Source organism: Hypomesus transpacificus, chromosome 13, assembly GCF_021917145.1.
Source record: "Hypomesus transpacificus isolate Combined female chromosome 13, fHypTra1, whole genome shotgun sequence".
Lineage (NCBI taxonomy): Eukaryota > Metazoa > Chordata > Actinopteri > Osmeriformes > Osmeridae > Hypomesus > Hypomesus transpacificus.
Window position 1 is genome coordinate 5,655,887 of NC_061072.1, and position 22,046 is coordinate 5,677,932.

General features: G+C 42.5%; 1 protein-coding gene across 2 annotated transcripts in view; it reads left to right on the forward strand.

Annotated features, from left to right (window-relative positions):
- Nucleotides 1-259: 259 nt before the first annotated feature.
- Nucleotides 260-22,046, forward strand: part of slc4a1b (solute carrier family 4 member 1b (Diego blood group)) — a 36,985-nt gene continuing 15,198 nt past the window's right edge. Inside the window, exons 1-7 of one of the 2 annotated variants that reach the window (XM_047031934.1) lie at nucleotides 260-353; nucleotides 2,549-2,595; nucleotides 12,906-13,086; nucleotides 14,230-14,365; nucleotides 14,532-14,604; nucleotides 14,700-14,742; nucleotides 14,884-15,068. In XM_047031934.1, coding sequence (XP_046887890.1) covers nucleotides 12,930-13,086; nucleotides 14,230-14,365; nucleotides 14,532-14,604; nucleotides 14,700-14,742; nucleotides 14,884-15,068 — 594 coding nt within the window. In that variant the 5' untranslated portion in view covers nucleotides 260-353; nucleotides 2,549-2,595; nucleotides 12,906-12,929. The remainder of the gene's footprint in view (nucleotides 354-2,548; nucleotides 2,596-12,905; nucleotides 13,087-14,229; nucleotides 14,366-14,531; nucleotides 14,605-14,699; nucleotides 14,743-14,883; nucleotides 15,069-22,046) is intronic. The other variant, XM_047031936.1, reaches the window with a different exon arrangement.

Below are 22,046 nucleotides of genomic sequence, written 5' to 3' on the forward strand. Positions count from 1 at the left end.
TGGAGGAGGATGACAGAGACTCCTTCTTTCAAAGATTCAACATCTATCAGGATCTTGAAGGTGAACATGTCTAGGGTGGCCCCTAGCCTTTGTTTATCCCAAACATGACCAACAAATATGATAAGATGGAGGTGGGATAATGGGACAGTACGTCTGGTCTATAGTTATCAAGAGCCCTATTTACTATCAATATTATGGGTGAGATGAGGAACACATGCCCTCTGTGTGTGTATGTGTTCCATTCATCCTATAAGTCGGATATTACACTCTGTTATAAAGAGGAGGTGTTTATAAAGTTGGCTTCTGTTCTGTAAAGTCATTCCCCTAGTCACTGTGGTTGGATTAGTGTGCAGGTAAGGACAAACTTTTAAATCACTTTTGTTTGTATTACTCTTATCATGTACTAACACAAGAGTCTGTCACTAAAAGGTTATTAAGATATATGTCATACATATTAAATTCAATAATAAGGCATATTATTGTCCTACTCCTAGTATTGTGACAATGAAACTGACAATCAATGATTCATAATACTGTATGAAATATAACATTAGACACTAGCCATAATATTAAAGAGCCTTGTTCAGAGATTGCAGTGGTCTAAATAAGACCATTTGACTGTAAGTTTACAGCTGTCATCACACAGAAGCTCCATCAGCTACTTCTTGATGATGTGGTGACGAGCTTTGCCTAACATAATTGCAACCAATTGCAACACCTGTAGATTTGCAACAACAAAAAATGTAATTTAAAATGACAGACATAGATAGACGGGTCTCACATCTCTGTTGTGCACTGAGATGAGCTGAGGGAGCTGAGTGAGGGGACTGCCAGTCAGATCCTGTAGATTTTAGGACAGCACATCTTTTGTTCTTCTCCTTGTGTTAAGTCTGGGTTTGTAAAAAGCCTCCAAAGAAAAGTGAAGTTAATAGCAACCATAACACCAATTACATGTACACAGCCTTTACATCCTTTAAAATCCTATTATACAGCTGCGTTGAGAATCATGTACTCATGTTTACTCAGTATTTCTCTTTGTCAGTTAAAATGCAGAATTCACTTCTCCAACAGGTTATACTTTCATGCATGTACGCAACAAGTTACAGTAGTTGGAGTGGATAAGAAATTTAAACAATAGTTTATAGGATTTATACTGTATTTCAGATAGGGATAATGTCATTATGTTTGGTTGCTGTAGTGTCCTTAATAAAAGAGGCAAAACAATACTAGCTTTACTCTTGATGTTTTAATTAATATTGATTAGAAATCAAATATGATGTATAATTACAGTGAGACGGTAATTCTATTTACCTCATATTTTTGGAGGGGCAAAGAGGTTCAGCTTTTAAAGTGTGTTTATTACATTTAGTCATTTAGCAGACGCTCTTGTCCAGAGCTCATATTGCTCACGGGAAGCATGCTTGAATTGCAGCTAATGAACACAAGTGAAATGCAAATATAGCATTCAAAAATATTGTGTACAAATAGTATTCGGAATGCACTGCTAGTGAAATTAGAGTACATCCTAATCAACGGGTTATGCTAGCAAGCCATGCTATCACTGTTGCCCCAAAAATTGTAAACTTGTTTGGAAGCTAGGTATTTTTGCTTGGCTGCCAGGCAGTGGGCAGAACTCCCTCAAGTCATAAACTGGTCCAATTATTTGGGGCATTTGTTTTACTTTATTTAACAAATCAAAATGTATTTGTATACCCCTTTTTACATGCAAGCCTGTCACAGGGGGCTTCACATACGCCCATAGAACTGTCCCTCAACCAACCTAAACCCTCAAGAAGACAAGGAAAAACTCACTAGAGGAGAACAATTTTTAGAAACCTTGGGAGGAGCAATTCATTGAGGGATCCCCTCCTCCAGAGACGGTTGGTGAAAGAGAGGAGCAGAACACAGGCTTAACATAGTCATACAGCAGGGAAGTGTCAATGGGTGTTGAAACACCCAAATCCATTGTTAACACACAGCAAAGCCACAGAAACAATGAAACCATGAAAGAAACCATGTCTTTCATGGGAGTTAATAAAATGTGTTCTTTGTAAACAATTTATTACAACAGAAGTCCACACATCCTCTCAAAGCAGACATTATGGATCGTTCTTCACTCACCCAATGTCGGGGCATTTAAGACGTGCAGATACACACCAAGAACACAGACTAGTCAGTCAGATTTGTCTCTTCTAACCTTGACTTTGTTTTGTGTTGTAAGAAAGACATCATGTTGTCAGATACAACAGAGATGGATTTCTGGATGTAATGATATGCCATTTGAGAATGTATGTAACAAGGAAGATGGAACGAAGCAGATAATGCACATTTCATTTGCAAAAAACCAAACTACAGTATATCTGAATCCGCCCCAAAATTAACTCATCCCAAATTCCCCCCCACAAAATTCCATTCTACTGCATCAGAATATAATGAATTTAATAGTCTCTTAAAAATTATACTGAACTTTTTATACATTCTACTGCACCCAATTTTAGTGAAGATGATAGTCAATCTTAAAAAATGATTCTCTCTTCCTGTGTTCCAGCTGCTCTTAACGTGAATACCAACGCCAATCCCAGAGGAGAGTGTCAGGTGAGGTTGTGATACACGGTGGCTTTGATGGGTTACAATTGGTGTGCCTGTTCATGGGAGGCTTGAAAAAGATAGAGGAAGTGTCAATAATTTTTTCTTGTGGCACAGTAGAACATAATACACTATTTTACACATACACAAATATTCCCCATGCAAACACAGGAATACAATTACACACATAAATAACATTCTGGGCCCTATTTTAACAATCTGAAACGCAAATATCAAAACGCAAAGCGCAAGTAACTTTGTTGGCGGGACTCTGGCGCGGTTGGATAAATGACTCCGGCAGGATAAATGACCTTGCGCCTGGTGCAAATCTAAAAAGGTCTGAAGTAGCTACATTACTAATGGGTGTGGTTTGTGCGTAACATGCAATAGACCAATCAGAGCGTCATTTCACATTTCCTTTAAAGGGGCAATTGACTGCAAAACCGATTTTACCTTGTCATAGTTGAATAACGACAGTTCGATGGGTAAACTGAACATACCGTGAATATCAAAGTCCATTGACACCTCTTTCCTATTCAAATCTCAAAAAGAAAAAATTTGGCTGTAAAACGCTAGCTTTTCAACAAAGCTACCGGTCCTACGTAGGACCGGTGATCGCCCTCTTATTGGCTCTGGTCTGTAGCTTTGTCACGCCCCAGAATTTACATCCAGACCAGGCCGAGGTAGCGTCTATCTCCGATACTAGTTTAGCTGCGCGCTGCTCTGTGTAGGCTACTTATAAGGAATTACAAAGAAAAACGTTTTGAATTATAACAAGGATATTGAAAATGGACCACGGTCGTTAATGCTGTGTTCCAGGCTGTACAGGGAAGGCTAACACTCACAGTCTTCCCAAGGAGCCAAACATTCAGCAGTCATGGCTGCTGTTGTCTATGAGAAGATTCCGGCAAAGTTCGACACTCAATCATTCATTTGCTCTGAACATCAGTTAGTTAGCTAGCTAGCTAACTGAAGCCGAGTAGAATCACGATATGGTTTGGTTGCTAAACTGTAGCCTAACGTTCTACCCACCTAAGTCAATCCAGTTTGCTTCAACAACAGAAGTGGAAACAAGTAATGTTATCATTTCAAATGATATATAGTCAATCTGTTGAAAACAGTGTTGTGTAGACACAATAGATTTATTTGCGCGTTTTTATTTCAAGTCTCCAACTTCGGTGTTTCAGCGAGTGCTGCTGTTGGCCGTGTTGCGTTTTTGCTCCCAGCTTCACTCGTTGATAACCAACCAATCAGCGCGCAGCTTATCTAAATATTAATGAGCATACCATAAAAGGAGAAAAGCTAGTGTTTTTTCCCGGGAACATTTCAGAGGCTCTGTCAGAGGGCATAGAACAGCACCCGGGCCATTTTCAACTCAACCAATGTTACATACCCTATTCGGAGACCTTAAGGAACAGTGTGAAATACCCAAAAAACCCAGTCAATTGCCCCTTTAAGAGCAGCGCTTGTTCCATGGCGGATTGGTATTAAAACAGCGTATTTGTTAGGCACACGTCAGTGGTTCACAGCCGAGGAGCCCGACGTTCTCGTCAGGGCCGTAAAAGATAGAGAAGTGACATTGTATGGGAAAGGTAGAGCCGTTTTCTCATTGCACTTATTTGCCCACGCTGCTCATTCAAATTCTTATTCTTATTTTTACAAATATTTGATTTTGTTAATTGTTAAAAAAAAATATTGTTTAGTTCTTGGAATTTGTTTAACTACTTTTTTGTTTAATTTAAGACCCGTATATGTTTATTGTTTGCGCCTTCCTGTCACAGTAATTTCCGTGTTTGTGTAACATAGGCTACATGGCAAATAAACCGAATTCTGATGGGCATGGGAGAAGAAACCTACCCACATTAGCTTAGGTTAAACAGGTGTGGGAGGAAATCCCCACAGTTGTTACAAATAAAGTTCACATACATAGAGATTTCTCATGAAAATCTTTTTAATCATTGACATAAGAAATGTAACACAGCTAGCCATACAATAAATCAAAACAATACGTAGTTTCGCAGGAAGAAGACCCTGGCTTCGCCAGCAGTGCACACGGGCCAAGCTTGTGCCCTTAGAATAGCATCTGAATAACGCGTCATTGACTTTAGACTACGTTTTTCCTGGTCAGTGGCGGAATAGTTTTTCGGAAACTGCAAAATGAACATGTCTCTTTTTTCGCTGAACCGCCCCCGCGAGCGCCAGGTCATTCCGACGGGCGTCTTTGGAGGTAAAAGTCTTGCTTTGCGTTGAGTACAAACTAGGAATGATACTTGCGTCGCTGACAAAGTCAATCGCGCTGGGTGCAAGATAGGGCCCTGTAAGTAAAACACACCACTGTCCTTTGAAGCCACAGGCACACATTCTGTGTTTATAGTCCAAACATGCTAAGCAAGTCATCAGTCATCTCTATATCGGAAACTGGTGGAGCAATAGAGCATCGGACGCTTGTGACAAGCCTGGCAAAAAGTCACAATGTTGTGTAAAGTCACCCTGCCACCATGTTTACATTAGAGACACAACTGGCCATCGTTGTCGTGACCACAAGCAGAGCATGATGGTCCCTTGGTCAATTCCCTCCTCACTTTCCTCTCTCCATGTCGGAGTGACTGTGTAGAAAAAAAACACTTTGTTGAAAGTTCTAAAGGAGGTCCCTTGAGTGATCACGGTCTCACATGATCTCATCCTGAATACATTGAAAAGTATTGCTACCATTGATTCACTAAAAAGCCTTTTCCTTTTTTTAACTTTTTAAAAAACTTTTTTGTAACTTATTTTTTATTACATTTTTTACTTATTACTCGGTAAATCAAGCAAATATGGATATATATTTTACATTTGATTGACCATTTTATAAAGCCTTCTGAAGTATAATACCCAAAACGGGAAATTGACAGGTCCCCTTTTTAACATAATTTTTCTTTTGACTAAAAAAGTATCAATAAAAACTAAACATCACTACTGTTGCACAAAAATATCAAACATGCGAATAAAAACATAACGAACCTGCATGGTCATCTTGGATTATGTTTTGGAAAAGCAGCAGCAATTTGGTACTGTCTAAAGTAAACAATGTTGTTTGACAAACGGTACTGGCAAAATGGACAGTAACTGGAATTTGTCTGGCATAGTTTGAAACAGTAATCGGTCTGTCAATGTGTTAGTCATATTGATATGCGGAAGGTGCTTAATTCCCTTTCCCACTTCTCACGCATCTATCTAATCTGCCAGAAATCTGTGTATGTGTCTGTGTATTTTTATAATGGAATTTTAGGGCAGCGAGTTCCCCACGATTATCTCGAGGACCGGGCACTGTGCAAAATTCAAATTTTACAGGTGTCCTTTTCAGAAACCAAGGGATCCCTGGGGTTGACGTTGATAGGATAAACACTTTGGGGATAAAAAATGCCCTTTAGTTTCGCAATGGATCCCTTTCAGCCATGTTGAGCAAGCACTATAGATAGCGTTGAGCTGCACCACAGGCTACACAGCATTTAGCATAGCTAGGGTGACCAGACATCCTCTTACCCGGACATGTCCTCTTTTTGAGACCTAAAAAATGCGTCCGGCAGGGATTCCAAAATCGTCCGGGATTTTGCCTCGTCAGATATTTGTGTTTCTCTGGGTCTATCACAAACTAATTATTACGCCCGGCCTAATACGTTTTGGATGGGTATCTCCCTTACGTTCCACCTTCTTGCGCGAGCTCTGACCGTAGAGAGAAAAGTAATTGTTCAACCGCCTTTTCAGTGTTGCCAGATGCACGATAATTATCCTCCAAATACGATGATTTTGAGCCTTTGGTATGATACCATTTCCAATCTGGCAATAATGTGAGCACCGCCTTTGTTGAATATATGAGGAGTACTGAACAGTGTCTTATATTTCCTGTGTTAATATGTGACCATAAACAATTTATTATTTGGAATTTTGTATTTGTTATCATTATTGCTTTAATATATGGATAAGACACATTAAAGACATTAAACAACCACTGAAAGCCACAGAAACACTGGACTGAATGCCCCCAAAATTATTAAAACGGCCAGGTGAGCCATTGATTTCAGTTTGGATGAAATGCTGGCTATCTAATGTTGTAGTAGAATTATAGCACAATTTCCCACCACACTAAGACAATGTTTAAAGTGGATACATTATTTCAGTAGGTACAGCTGGAAGGTTATTAGCTACAATGGTTGTTGTGTAGACTAAAGGTGCCAGTATGGTACTCAGACTCCGTTACGGATGGGCGGGCCGCCGGATAGGACGGATTAATTAGCATTTATGTTGCCTTTATGGTTCTCCGAAGGCTGGGGGTGCTGAAAACAATTCACCGCCAGAACAGTAGGTGGAGAAGCGTTTTTTTGTCGTAAACACGTGGCTTTGTTGCGTCTTTGTAAGTTAGAAATCGTCGTTGTTTATATTCCCACCTCTCATCACACGGAGGTGCAGTCACATAATATTATATTAAAGACAGTGTCTAATGCAATATAACCACCTGAAAGAGCAAACTTATCTCTATCATGGTAGGTATTATTTGTGGGGAAAATAGTAGCACTCTATAACAACATGATATGCTTATCTTATATACACTATAGAAACTATTAAAAAACGATTCCATGAAATGAATACTTCCTTATTTTCTTTGGTATTTTTGTGATTAGCAATGATGATTGCTGGGTAATATGTATGTTGTGCAATGGCAAGTCTCTATTTGATCATGTGACGAGACGATACGACATAGACAAGGCTCTGGTTTTGTGAATTAATTTCTCCACCACCAAGTGTATAATCCAATGTGAAAAATGATAAACAAAAAGACTGATATAATTGGAAACAACAAGATCCATACAAACTGTATGTACAGTCAAAACTACAATGTACTACTCTAGGTCACTAAACTGTGGCAGTCAGTGCACAGACAACAAACTCACGTTTCTGAATTTGCTAGAGTAGAGCATAAACTAGCTCAAAATAAACTCTCTCCAATAAGTTCTCATCACAGACGTCTTTCAAGAAGACGACCTTAGAGAAAATGTCTTTCTGTCGAAGTCGGAAATGCTGTCGTTTGGAAATGATGTTGTAGCGGACCAATCACGGCAAAGGGGTATCCGTCGCTGTACAGCACGGCATGACGGATCGACAGGAATTTCAACGGTGCACGGGAGAGCTCTCCGCGTATTGACCTCATCGCTGGTCCGCGGTCTGATCCGGATTTTATTGCCCTCGTCTGAAGTCATCTTCAAAATTTGCGATATCGAGGAGTCAGCTGAGTTTTACTATCCAGATGATACTGAAGACATCAACGGCGACAAAGAAATTGTTAACTAAAGGAGTCGTTATTTGTGTTGGAATTAAAGCCATTTTAGCAGAACCGTGTTGTCCGCTTTCTATCAAAAGTAATTGGGTGCTAGGCATCACCTGAAACACACCATGAGAAGACTTGAGAGCTATCTACAATTAGCCTACCATTTATTTTCAATAACAAAATTAAAAGTGCTAAAAATGCCATATAATAAACAACTTACTAGCCTCGACCGTTCAGTCCTGCCGGGAAATATCAAACATATTTTTCAAACGTTTTTCTGTTTGCCTGAACTCAAAATGTCTATAATACAAGCTATTTTTACTTGAACACAAATATTCATATATTCACATGAGTGTAGTTGGCTGGCTTGTATTTTTAGTTATTTTCAGCAAGTTAGCCAGATAAATAACGCACCCATCACACACCACCCCAACCAAGTGTAGCCGGCTGGCACGTTATCTGGCTAGCTAGTTAATCAACTGAAGCCATTGCCTTTTGGTTGCAGAAAGTTGACTGTTATCCATGACAACAACTTCAATGTCATGGAATAGTTTGTCATGGAATGGTTGAAGCCTACTAAAAACCTGATAAAGGCATCATTGTTTTCTACCTGACTATCCTATCAGTTCTCTTGAGAACATTAATGAAACTTCACTTCCTTCAGAGCATAAAATGTGAACAGACAAAAAGCATATTAAGTTGTGGTATGTTGCATTGTAAAAATCTGCAATGCCACTCGCATTTGGCATTTATATAAAGGCAAGTAGTTTTCTCCTTTTCCTAATATAACTCAAATTAAGCAAACAAGTTATACATTATTGGTATAATTGGCATAAACTAAAAAACAACAAGTCTTTTTCTTCTTTTTCCACATCAAACTCAAATCTAAAAAACTAATCAAGAGGCCGTTGTCAGCTTTAGAAGATAAATATGACCAAAACAATGGACCCTTCTGGCAAGTTCTCTCTGGTTACTAACTTTGGCCAGACTGTCTGTTTTAGGGAGAGACATTTTAACAATGATGGAGCTAACTCATGCACAGAATATCAAATGGCTACCTTGTAAGTTATCATGAACAGGAACAGTACATTTTCAAAATGACCCAAATCATTGCTCAACTAGTAAACTTGTTTTGTGCTGCAATGTCCAGAGTAGATGTGTTTGGCTTACATGTCAAAAACATTGGAACATGCCATTCACATATTGGCCAGCAGAACACATTGGCTTCAACCTTGGTCTTGCTGGAAATATGTCATTGTCTAAATCATGCCAGTCATTTTTAGTACTTACATTTACATTTATGCATTTAGCAGACACTTTTATCCAAAGCGACTTCTAAGAGGGAGTTTTACAAAAGTGCATAGATCACTGATCATAACAACGAGATAGCCCCAAACATTGCGGGTAGCCAAGCATGAAGCATACATTGTGAAACCAAATAAGTCCCAAAGGGAAGTGCAGTAAGAGCATGTAATTAGACAAGTTACAATTAAACAGCAAGAACCTCAAAAGTGCAAGAGTGTACCTGTGGAGAAAGCAAGCAACAATAATATATTTCACAGCGAGTACAATAATTTTAAGACGGTTACAACAAACCAACAAGCCTTGGCGGTCCGATCCTCGGCTGCAAAAGCTAGCTTTAGGGACGTGGAACGTCACCTCGCTGGCGGGAAAGGAGCCTGAGCTGGTGCGCGAGGTAGAGAGTTTCCGGCTAGATATAGTCGGCCTCGCCTCGACGCACAGCATAGGCTCCGGAACCAGTCTCCTTGAGAGGGGCTGGACTCTCTTCCACTCTTGAGTTGCCCTTGGTGAGAGGCGTAGAGCTGGGGTGGGAATACTGGTTTCCCCTCGGTTCGGCGCATGTACATTGGGGTTCACCCCGGTGGACGAGAGGGTAGCCTCCCTCCGCCTTCGGGTGGGGGGACGGGTCCTCACTGTCGTTTGTGCTTATGCACCAAACGGCAGCTCAGAGTACCCACCCTTTTTGGAGTCTCTGGGGGGGGTGCTGGAAAGCGCTCCTCCCGGGGATTCCCTCGTCCTCCTGGGGGACTTCAATGCTCATGTGGGCAATGACAGTGAGACCTGGAGGGGCGTGATTGGGAGGAACGGCCCCCCCGATCTGAACCCGAGTGGTGTTTTGTTGTTGGACTTCTGTGCTAGACACGGTTTGTCCATAACGAACACCATGTTCAAGCATAAGGGTGTCCATATGTGCACCTGGCACCAGGACACCCGAGGTCTCAGTTCGATGATCGACTTTGTAGTTGTGTCATCGGACTTGGGGCCGCATGTCTTGGACACTCGGGTGAGGAGAGGGGCGGAGCTGTCAACTGATCACCACCTGGTGGTGAGTTGGCTTCGATGGTGGGGGAAGACGCCGGTCAGGCCTGGCAGGCCCAAACGTAATGTGAGGGTCTGCTTGGAACGTCTGGCGGAACCCTCTGTCAGAAGGAGCTTCAACTCCCACCTCCGGGAGAGCTTCGATCATGTCTCGGGGGGGGCCGGGGACATTGAGTCCGAATGGGCCATGTTCCGGGCCTCCATTGTTGAAGTGGCTGACCGGAGGTGCGGCCGCAGGGCGGTCGGTGCATGTCGCGGCGGTAACCCTCGGACCTGGTGGTGGACTCCGGAGGTGAGGGATGCCGTCAAGCTGAAGAAGGAGGCCTATCGGACTTTATTGGCTGGTGGGACTCCAGAGGCAGCTGATGTGTACCGGCGGGCCAAGCGGAACGCGGCTTTGGCGGTTGCAAAAACCCGGGCATGGGAGGAGTTCGGCGAGGCCATGGAGAATGACTTCCGAACGGCTTCAAAAAGGTTCTGGACCACCATCCGGCGGCTCAGGAGGGGGAAGCAGTGCTCTGTCAACACTGTATACAGTGGGGATGGTGCGCTGCTGACCTCGACGGGGGACGTCCTGGATCTGTGGAAGGAATACTTCGAAGACCTCCTTAATTCCACCAACACGCTTTCCGACGTGGAGGCAGAGTCTGGGGACATCGGGGGGGGCCCTTCTATCTCTGGGGCTGAGGTCGCCGAGGTGGTTGAAAAGCTCCGCGGTGGCAGGGCCCCTGGGGTGGATGAGGTCCGCCCGGAGTTCCTTAAGGCTCTGGATGCTGTAGGGCTGTCTTGGTTGACACGACTCTGCAACATCGCGTGGACATCGGGGACAGTGCCTCTGGACTGGCAGACCGGGGTGGTGGTTCCCCTCTTTAAAAAGGGGGACCGGAGGGTGTGCTCCAACTTTAGGGGGATCACACTCCTCAGCCTCCCTGGGAAAGTCTATTCAGGGGTCCTGGAGAGGAGGGGCCGTCGGATTGTCGAACCTCAGATTCAGGAGGAGCAATGTGGTTTTCGTCCTGGCCGTGGAACAGTGGACCAGCTTTATACCCTCCGCGGAGTCCTGGAGGGTACATGGGAGTTCGCCCAACCAGTCTACACATGTTTTGTGGATTTGGAAAAGGCGTTCGACCGTGTCCCTCGGGGGCTCATGTGGGGGGTGCTCCGAGAGTACGGGGTACCGGATTTCCTGATCGGGGCTGTCCGGTCCCTGTACGACCGGTGCCAGAGTTTGGTCCGCATTGCCGGTAGTAAGTCAAACTTGTTTCCGGTGAGGGTTGGACTCCGCCAGGGCTGCCCTATGTCACCGATTCTGTTCATTACCTATATGGACAGAATTTCTAGGCGCAGCCAGGGTGTTGAGGGGGTCCGGTTTGGTGACCTCAGGATTGGGTCGCTGCTTTTTGAGGATGATGTGGTCCTGTTGGCTTCATCGGGCCGTGACCTTCAGCTCTCACTGGAGCGGTTCGCAACCGAATGTGAAGCGGCTGGGATGCGAATCAGCACCTCCAAATCTGAGGCCATGGTAATCGACCGGAAAAGGGTGGAGTGCCATCTCCGGGTCGGGGAGGAGATCCTGAACCAAGCGGAGGAGTTCAAGTATCTCGGGGTCTTGTTCACGAGTGAGGGAAGAATGGAGCGCGAGGTCGACAGGCGGATCGGTGCGGCGTCTGCAGTGATGCGGGCTCTGCATCGGTCCGTCGTGGTGAAGAAGGAGCTGAGTCGAAAGGCGAAGCTCTCTATGGTCACGAACTATGGATAGTGACCGAAAGAACGAGATCGCGAATACAAGCGGCCGAAATGAGCTTTCTCCGCAGGGTGTCCGGGCTCTCCCTTAGTGATAGGGTGAGAAGCTCGGTCATCCGGGAGGGGCTCAGGGTAGAACCGCTGCTCCTCCGCGTCGAGAGGAGCCAGCTGAGGTGGCTCGGGCATCTGATTAGGATGCCTCCTGGACGCCTCCCTGGTGAGGTGTTCCGGGCACGTCCCACTGGGAAGAGGCCCCGGGGAAGACCCAGGACACGCTGGAGGGACTATGTCTCTCGGCTGGCCTGGGAACGCCTCGGGGTCCCCCAGGAGGAGCTGGCGGAAGTGGCCGGGGGGAGGGAAGTCTGGGCTTCCCTGCTTAGGTCGCTGCCCCCGCGACCCGATCCCCGGACAAGCGGCAGATGACGGACGGACGGACAACAAACCAACAAGAGTAACAAGTCTCTCAATAAGAGTCTTTGTGATCCTGGGGGAAACTAACATCCGGTCCAGCCAATCATTCCTTAGTGCCGTTGTACCCCCGGAACAAGTGTGTCTTGAGCCTTTTCTTGAAGGTGGTGAGACAGTCAGCGTCCCTGATGGAGGTGGGGAGTTGATTCCACCATTGGGGGGCCAGACAGGAGAAGAGCTGGTGTTGGGACCGGGCGCTCTCGAATGGTGGGACCATCAGGCGGTTGTCGGAAGATGACCGTAGGTGGCGGGTGGGGGTGTAAGGCTGGAGGAGAGACTTGATGTAGTCGGGTGCAGTCCCGTTCATTGCTCGGTCAGTACCAGAGTCTTGAATCTGATGCGGGCCGTGATGGGAAGCCAGTGGAGGGAGATGAGGAGCGGGGTAACATGGGAGCGTCTGGGTAAATTGAAGACTAGACGGGGTGCCGCGTTCTGAATCCTCTGAACTTGAATGTTTCTTCAGGCTTATGTGGAATTGAACGAGCTAATGAAGGAGCAGGACCAGCAGGGCTACTGGCAGGAGACTGGCCGATGGATGGGCTATGAAGAGAACTACAACCCTGATGCTGGAGGATGGGGACCCTCACACATCTCATACCTAACATTCAAGAGCCTGATCCAGCTCCGACGCACGATGAACACAGGTCAGGGTTCAACTGCACTATAAAAGCCTTGTTTTCCTGCTTTTTTTTAATCAGCCTGACACGGTTTGCTGGACAGTCCCCAAACTGGTCTTTAGAAGTCTAGGTGTTACAGAATACTTCTCGTCTCCTTTGCTTTCACAGCGCATATTACAAACACACAGACACGGCAACTTTGGCTCTGACATGATACTCTGTCTCACATACTAAGTAACTGCATCTTGAGATTTCAGAATGGAGTACTTTAAAGTACTTCTTTAACCTACTGGAGAGCAACACGCTCTCTCACTTCTCAATTCAGCGGTGGTAGAATTAATATTCCAAGATATGGTAGATGTATTGGAGTTCTATAACTTTAAACTCTATCCCACAACTACAACCGTGTTGTGTAGTGTCAGCTTTTCATAGAATGCATATATTTATTGTAATCTATTGAACATCATTCTATGAAGTACCTAGTCTATTAAAATTGCGCAACTAGTGCTTAAATACAGCGCTGAAAATTGTTATGGCTTTTCAATGCTTTTCAATGATACAATCCTTTCTTGAAATTGGTCTTGATAAAATACATGTATGACTTACATTATTTTGCATTCCTGTATAATTTCAAATCACTGTTGTGACTACAAGAACAAATATACAAGTATATCACTTGGCTGTTTATCCAAATTCATCTAAAAAACTATGTAGTGTAATATCATCCTGCAATTACATTATTCCAAGAGTTTTTATTCCAACATAATATAGATAATATATACTATACAACTAATATAGATTCATATTTTCTATTAATATCATTGCCATGTAGATCATGCATAAATTAATAAATTGTTTCCATCCATGTAATTAACACACACCCAGTGACTGCAGGGCATTTTTCCCAGTGCAGATTACAGACCTGAAATCTATGACAATTTTGCAGATTGCAGGTTCACTATTGCCAATGTGTATTTTGCAAATGTTTTTCATATATTATTATTTTTAATGATCTGGCAGTGCACTGTAAGGTATTCAAACACAGTTATTTCCATTTTCAATCTGCCTCCAACCTCTTCTCCACACGGTCTTTCTCAATCGTGGAATCCCTCTTTACCTCTATTGAGACTTCCACACATTTGACATTTGCTGTGGTAATGATATTTTCAGGTGTAGTGATGTTGGATCGTGAAGAGAGCAGTCTATCCAGTATAGCTGAGAAAATGGTGGATGCTCTAGTCAGCAAGAAGGAAATCAGGTCTGGTGACCGGGACGGGGTCCTCAGAGCTCTGCTGCAGAACCGCAGGTCAAATATGATAATACAGGTGTAACTAGACTAGCATAAGTTTACTTAACTAGCTTGAAGTAACATTATGATCTGGTAGCTCTTTTTTAGAGCTACCAGTTTTTATCCCAGTATTGAATCTAATGGATAGTCAAGGCTAATTCAATGTGCAATTATTTCTGCTTAGTCAATCAAGCACTTCAGAGAGCCAAGCCTTGATGACCGGAACGGAGATGCAGACCTTCTCAGTTAAAGAGATGGTAAGTTCAGTAGGGTACTGTGGCACCTCACTCACTAGTCTACACACTAAAAGTGCTCATTTATTCAAAGTTGTTATCATAAATATTTTTTTCAGAGAGAGGTATCTGACAGTATAGAAGCCTCCATGGTTCTAGTAGGTAAGTAAACATATGTGATGACATGATCTCACTGATGAACAGGACTGCCTTCATTGATCAACTTTTGGTCAAATAATGGTGCCCTGTATGCTCTTCTTACCTGACTACTTTGTGTGTGTGTGTGTGTCTGTGTGAGTCCAGGAGCTCTTGACTTCCTGGAGCGCCCTACAATGGCATTTATGCGTCTGAAGGAGGCGGTGGTCCTGGACTCGGCTCTGGAAGCCCCTGTGCCTGTCCGATTTGTTTTTGTCCTGGTGGGCCCAAAAAAGAGTGACATGAACTACCATGAGACCGGACGAGCTATGGCAGCGCTAATGGCTGACAAAGTGAGTGCTTGAATGAAAGAAGGTAAACCATTAAGCAAGACAAGGGAAAAATAGAGAATAATTTTCCATTAAAATAAAACGTCATTATATAGTATTATATTTAAGTATATATACAACTATTGAACTGAGTTGACACAAATGTACACCTCTTTATTTGTGTAAATAAGGGTGCAAGGCATGTCTCTTTTCATCTTACTCTTACTGTAGGCTTCAAACACAATTATCTTTCTTAATTATTTTTATTTTATTATTGCCAATAGTTTTACTGTAAGAGGGAGCATTCAGGACTGCGGGCACTTTGCATATAACTTGAAGGTGAACAAAAGAAATGTCTTGATGAGCAGGATATCATGGATCAAGACCAGAGAGGTTCTCAGTCTGGAACTTTCTGGCAGAATTTGACCACAAACAAAAAGCAAATGTACTGGGTATTTTTTTTATTTTTTTGCCATCTCAGGTAAGTTTGCATAATTTTCAAAAAGTTTGCCACAAAGTAGGTTAAGCGTTGGGAGGCGTGCTGGATATACAATATAATTCAAATGTACACAAGTGTAATTGTGTAAATAAAGGTTCTTGTATGTGGAAGCAAATCAGTGACATGATGTTTTGAATTTTAAAAGGCATTGGATACTTAATTTTGAAATTTAAACAACACCAAATTCTCATCTCAATATATATCAGTGTAAAACAGGATTCCGGTTTCGCAAATTCGAGCCCAAAAAATTAGATCTTAAAAAATTTGAGCTTAAAAAAATCAAACCCCCTAGCCTGACGTTGTCATACTCATAATTCTAGTCAGAATATGAGTCTGAAAACTCTCCGTTGGGCTGTGACTACGGGGCGTGTTTCAACCGAACTCGTAAAACAAATGCCTCTACGCTCAATTGGATAGACCTACAACCAATCAGAGCAACGTAATATGTTGTTTGTTGAAAACGAATTCAACCCAAGCGCTCTTTCGTGACGTTGTTGATTACGTTACTGTTGATCATCTGTCCATCATCGTATAAAGCCCGCCCTGGCAATTTCATTGGTCTGTCCCGATTCTGGTTTTGTGTAGTCGTCCCCAATACGAGACCCTCCAGACGCAACTTTCCGAACAATTTTTTTTGTGGACGGGGAGAATTTGGGCTGGCAGGCAGGCTACAAACCCCCAAAATTCGAGCCGAAAAGATTTGAGCCTATCAAATTTGAGCAGAAAATTTTTGAATATAAACAATTCAAACCTAAACAATGCAAGCCTCGAATTTTTTGGGCATAATTTTTTGGGGGCTTGAATTTAAGATATACTTTTAAAAGATATCATTTTTTGGACTCGAATTTCAGCAACCTGAATTTTATTTTACATTGAAATGTATTCATATGAGAATTCGGTCTTGTTTAAACTTCAGTATTAAGTATTCAATGCCTTATAAAATTCAAAACATTATGTCACTGATTTGCTTCTATATTCTTGTCCAAATCTTTCTCATTAATATTTTTTTATTCTTCATATTAATGTCAATTTAAATTCCCAAACAGAATTGCTTTAAGTTTATTTATTTCTGTACATGAACATTTATGTATTAAAGGTGCGTGCCAGCTTGTAAATTTTTTCACATGCTGACAAATAGATCAACAGTAATTACTTACTGTAAACATGGCTTCAACTATATAACATTTATTGATACTGGAACACTTCCTATACAGAAAATGGACGGCAGTAGGCCAAACATCTGCAGCATTCGCTAGTTAGTTTCCAAAAAAGTGTCAAGCAGATGCTATTGCTAAAGTTGTAACACCGCCCTAACAGATCTAGAGGTCACAGGTTCAAATCTCTCCCTGTACATCGCTTTCGATTCATTTTTTTTTTTTTATTATACAGTTTTAAATTAATTCATCTCGCACATGAATGTAGAAAATTAAACTGAATCTGAGTCATTTCACTTTCAAACCAAATTGCACCAAATTGTTTCAGACTCATGGAATCGTGTATTGTTTCGAAGCTGACGTATCTAAAAACGTGTCTAACCATGCTGGATATGAGAGATACACATCTCAGGTGGAAAAACTACAACATCTTTATTCAACATACTGCCCAATCCTTCATAATGTCTTACATTACCACTTTGGCCAAACATCTCCCTCCCCTCTGACCTTTCCGTACTAAGGGTGAGGTCCACTGCACACTTTAAAACGTCACATTCAATATTTCTCTTATAACAATTCATCCAGTTAATGGCACACATGTTTAAGACAAATCAACCCAAGTCACACAAGGAGCAATGTTATAAAGGTGAATTATACACGCAGGTATGGTACTTGGTGACCTGAGGAAGGGGTGCTGTAAGGAGTCAGTGGGAGGACTGGCCCAGAGAGTGAGGGACTCTTCCACACAGTGCCAACCACAAACTGTGCCAAGCAGTAGACAGATAAACAGGTAACAAGAAGTCTGTTCGGTCAGCAGTGGGCTGACCAAAATGTCACAATGGGCCACTGTTTGCACTCACCCAGCTTGCCGACCATGCGAAGGCTAACTATGAAAATCTGGTGTGGTGCTTTTGTACTGAGTCCAAGGGTTTACACGTTCTCTTGTATGTTCCCCTTGGTCACCCAACGAGATGCAGCGTACCAGTGGACGACTGGGTCCTCTCTCTCTGCTGCAGCGCAGCTTTGGGGACCCCTCCCTTTTCTCCTCTCCATGGCCGCATTCCCACGCCGCTGAGGGTCAATTAATGCCGAACGGCAGCTGTACCTATAAAGCAATTACTGCCAGTCCCCCAGACAGTCCTTTCATGCCAGTCTATCCATACTGTGCTACATAATACAAATACAACATGTGTGATAGGAGTTTGTCCATCGCGAAACTTGTAGTAAAGTGAATTATGATGAATCTGCACACAGTGTTTTAATGCACACAGTGTTTTAATGCACACTGTGTTTTTACTTTGAAGTGACCAGGGCCATGTTCCAAAAAGCGAATTTAAGCCAGGCCTGTCAGTTACTTTATTTGGTAAACTCATTTTATGGAACAGGCACTTTTATTTTTTATTTTACCTTACGGCTTGGAAGCAAACTCTGTCAACATTTAAAAAAAAGCTACTTATCTTTGGCAAAGCTGCGCGGAGGGTCATGTCTGGGACGCTTCTGAAAGGCAGAAGGGTTTGAACTGCACCATTAAAATAAGTGGCTGCAATATATGGAATGTCGTTTGAATCAAAATTGAATAATTATTAAATAATTTAATAATAATTAGTTCAATTAAATAAATAGGTAAATAAATGGGTTAATACATACATGAATAAATATGGCTATGAAATAAACCCTGAAAAAAAGATGGCTATAAATATATAAATATTGCATCATATAAACATATAGCTGAGTCCATTTACCTAAATAAATATATAAATGCATGTACTTATTTCAAAAGGACGTTTTTCAAAAGACAATATTTATGTAATGGGACTTTTATTTCCTAATGCCACATTTACATGTATTCATTTAGCAGACGCTTTTATCCAAAGCGACTTCCAAGAAAGAGCTTTACAAAAAGTGCATAGGTCAATGATCATAAACAATGAGATAGCCCCAAAATCATTGCGGGTAGCCAAAACATGAAGCATACATTGTGATAAGCAAATAAGTGCCAATGGGAAGAAACAAAAGAGCATGTTGTTAAACAAATTACAAATTAAAAAAACACGAACCTCAAAAGTGCAAGAGTGTACCTATTGGAAAGTAAGCAACAATATATATATATATATACATTACTGTGCAAAAGTCTTAGGCACAATACAAATTTTAAAAAAGTTTAAGAAAAATGCTTTAAGAAATAATAAAAAAAAAAAATTTACATAAGGTTTTGCAAAATTGCACTTTTATACTGCTGCACAAATAAAAAGAATATATTACATATATTTCTTTGATTAAATGTTGCATTCAAATCTGATACACTTAAACGAAAAAATTTTGCAACATTAAATTTAGATTTACTATAATTCTAATGTATTTTTACTACAAATAGGTACGGTACAAAACTTTCTGCATCACTATAAGTATCCTCATCTGCCTCCTTACCGACGAGACACCAGAGATGTCGCCTACTAATTAATAAACTGCTTTGCGCAATTCCAAGTCTTTTTTTTTATTTGTCAGGTACACAGAACAACACAAGGTTAGACTGGGCACTGAAATTCTTAAGACAAGACAACGCAAGCACCTGGCATAACATAACATATAATTACACAGAACAAATTTACATCTATGCTAAGCTTAGATAAGTGAAACTTCCCAAAAATACAGATAGCAATAAATAAACGACTACACTAACCCTAACACTTCCTAAATTACAGATAACAATAAATAGTACGCTATAGTAACCCTAATGCACTAAAAACCTGTTTCAACCCTATAACCTATTCTAACCTAAGTGGAGTACAGTACAATAGCGCACATTTGCAGATCATTGACTATTTCAATGACCAAACAGGAGCCTGGTGGCGAGGTATAGTGAGGTACAGTAGTGCAATGTTACTGAAAGAGCAACCAGTAGCTGAAAGTGACAGTGTATAAGTGACTAGTGTGCAGTAAAACAATGTCCATATCAGTGTCCATTGAGAAGCCTGATGACCCTTGGGTAGAAACTGTTGTCCAGACTGCTTGTGCGCGAACGGATGCTGCGGTAACACCTGCCAGAAGGCAACGGGGTAAAGAGACTGAAGGATGGGTGGGAACAGTCTCTTAGAATCCTGCCAGCTTTCCTTAGGCAACGTGTGTGGTAGGTGTCCTGTAGGGCTGGGAGCCTCCTGCCGATGATGCCAGCTCCCATACCACACTGTGATACAACCAGTCAGAATGCTCTCTATAGTGCATCTGTAAAAGTTAGTGAGGATGACTGAGTCCATACCAAACTTCTTCAGTCTCCTCAGGAAGAAGAGGCGCTTACAGGCCGCTTTGACCACCTTGTCCGTGTGAACAGACCAGGTGAGGTAATTGCTGATGTTCACCCCGAGGAACTTGAAGCAGCTGACCTTCTCCACTTCCGATCCATTGATGAGTAGGGGTGCATGCTCCTCCTCCTGCCGCCTCCTATAGTCCACAATCATCTCCTTGGTCTTGCTGATGTTAAGAGAGAGGTTGTTGTCCTGACACCATGCTGTCAGGGTGTCAACCTCCTCTCTGTAGGCTGACTCGTCACTGTCAGAGATGAGGCCCACGATGGTTGTGTCGTCAGCAAACTTAACGAGGAGGTTGGAGCTGTGCATTGCCGCACAGTCGTGGGTGAACAAGGAGAACAGGAGAGGGCTGAGCACACAGCCCTGGGGGGTGCCTGTGTTGGTGATCAGTACAGATGAGGTGCGGTCACCGATTCTCACCACCTGTGGCATCCCCGTCAGGAAGTGGAAGATCCACTTGCAGAGGGAGGTGCTTAGTCCCAGGTCCACAAGCTTGGAGACCAGTCTGGAGGGGATGATGGTGTTGAATGCAGAGCTGTAGTCAATGAACAGCATCCTCACATATGTATTACCCTTGTCCAGGTGGGAGAGAGCGGTGTGCATAGTCAGAGCGATGGCATCATCTGTAGACCTGTTGGACCGGTATGCAAACTGCATAGGGTCCAGTGTGGGGGGCAGCGAGGAGCAGATGAATGATTTGACTAGCCGCTCTAAGCACTTCATGATGACAGAGGTCAGTGCTATTGGGCGATAGTCGTTCAGACATGTGACCTTGGTGTTTTTGGGCACAGGGATGATGGTGGTCCTCTTGAAGCAGGTGGGGAGTACAGACAGTTCCTGTGTTGTTGTTAATTACGAATTAAATATTAATAATAAAAGCTGCCTTCGTGTACACACCGCCCTCATCGAAACATGTCATTCAAGAAAAGCTGTAGCATTTCATTGAAGAAATACAGTATAAGTCATTATTTATGTAAAAAATCTTGGGTGCCCAAGACTTAAGTACAGTAATGTATATATATAAATATATATAATTTACAGAGAGTACAAGTAGTTAACTCAGTTACAACTAACTAACAAGTGCAACAAGTCCTTTAATAAGTGTAATTGTGCTCCTGGTGGAAATAAACTAACATCGGATCCAACAAATCTTTCTTAAGTACAAGGCCGGATCAACCATTAAGGCAACTGGGCACTTGTCCAGGGCCCTCATGTATAAACGTTGCGTACGCACAAAAAGCTTGCCGTAGACGTTGACTATTCAAAAAACATAAAAATCAAAGTTTGATCATCAATGTGGATGATCACATCAAAATGCCAAAACCCAAAACGGGAAATGCTATATAGCCTTCTGTTTATACCGCCACCACTTAATAACTTCTGTTAAACTTGAGGCTGTCAAATGAACAACAAAATCACTCAGGAAATGCATGTCACGCTAACTGCCATGCTGTTGCGATGCGCCACCACTCGTTTCTTCATTTAAAGTTTTATATCGGACCATTTCTTCTTCATTTCTGCCATGGTCCGGTTCTCTGAACCCACAGCATTGATGGCCCTATAATAATAATGATAATTTTATTTGTAATGCACTTTTCATTTAGCTAAATCTCAAAGTGCTGCAGGTTAAAAACAAGAAAGGGCGCAAATAGTGACAGTTTTCCACTCTGCCGACTTTCTTTTGTCACTAATACCAGATGACAGGCCACCAAACAGGACACATTTTCTCGCCTCCACCTCTGTTGTCAGAACCTCGATCTCACAGTCACCGCAGTGTTTAACGTTCATTTTTGGTGCAGCGTTTCTTCGAGGGCGGCGTTTCTTCGAAGAAATACGGTCATTCAGACAACGAAATGACCTCTGGAGCGCATTTATAGTCCATCTGCATATTAATTTATGGGAGGAGGCAAGGCGGGGTCAGTGGCTCGTTCACGTGCGGTCAATCTCACGTTGATTGTGATTTATAAAGGAAAGGTGCGCAGGACCTGGCGTACGACCGGTTTTATACATGTGAATATTTCTGTACGTAGGTACTTTTCGAGTT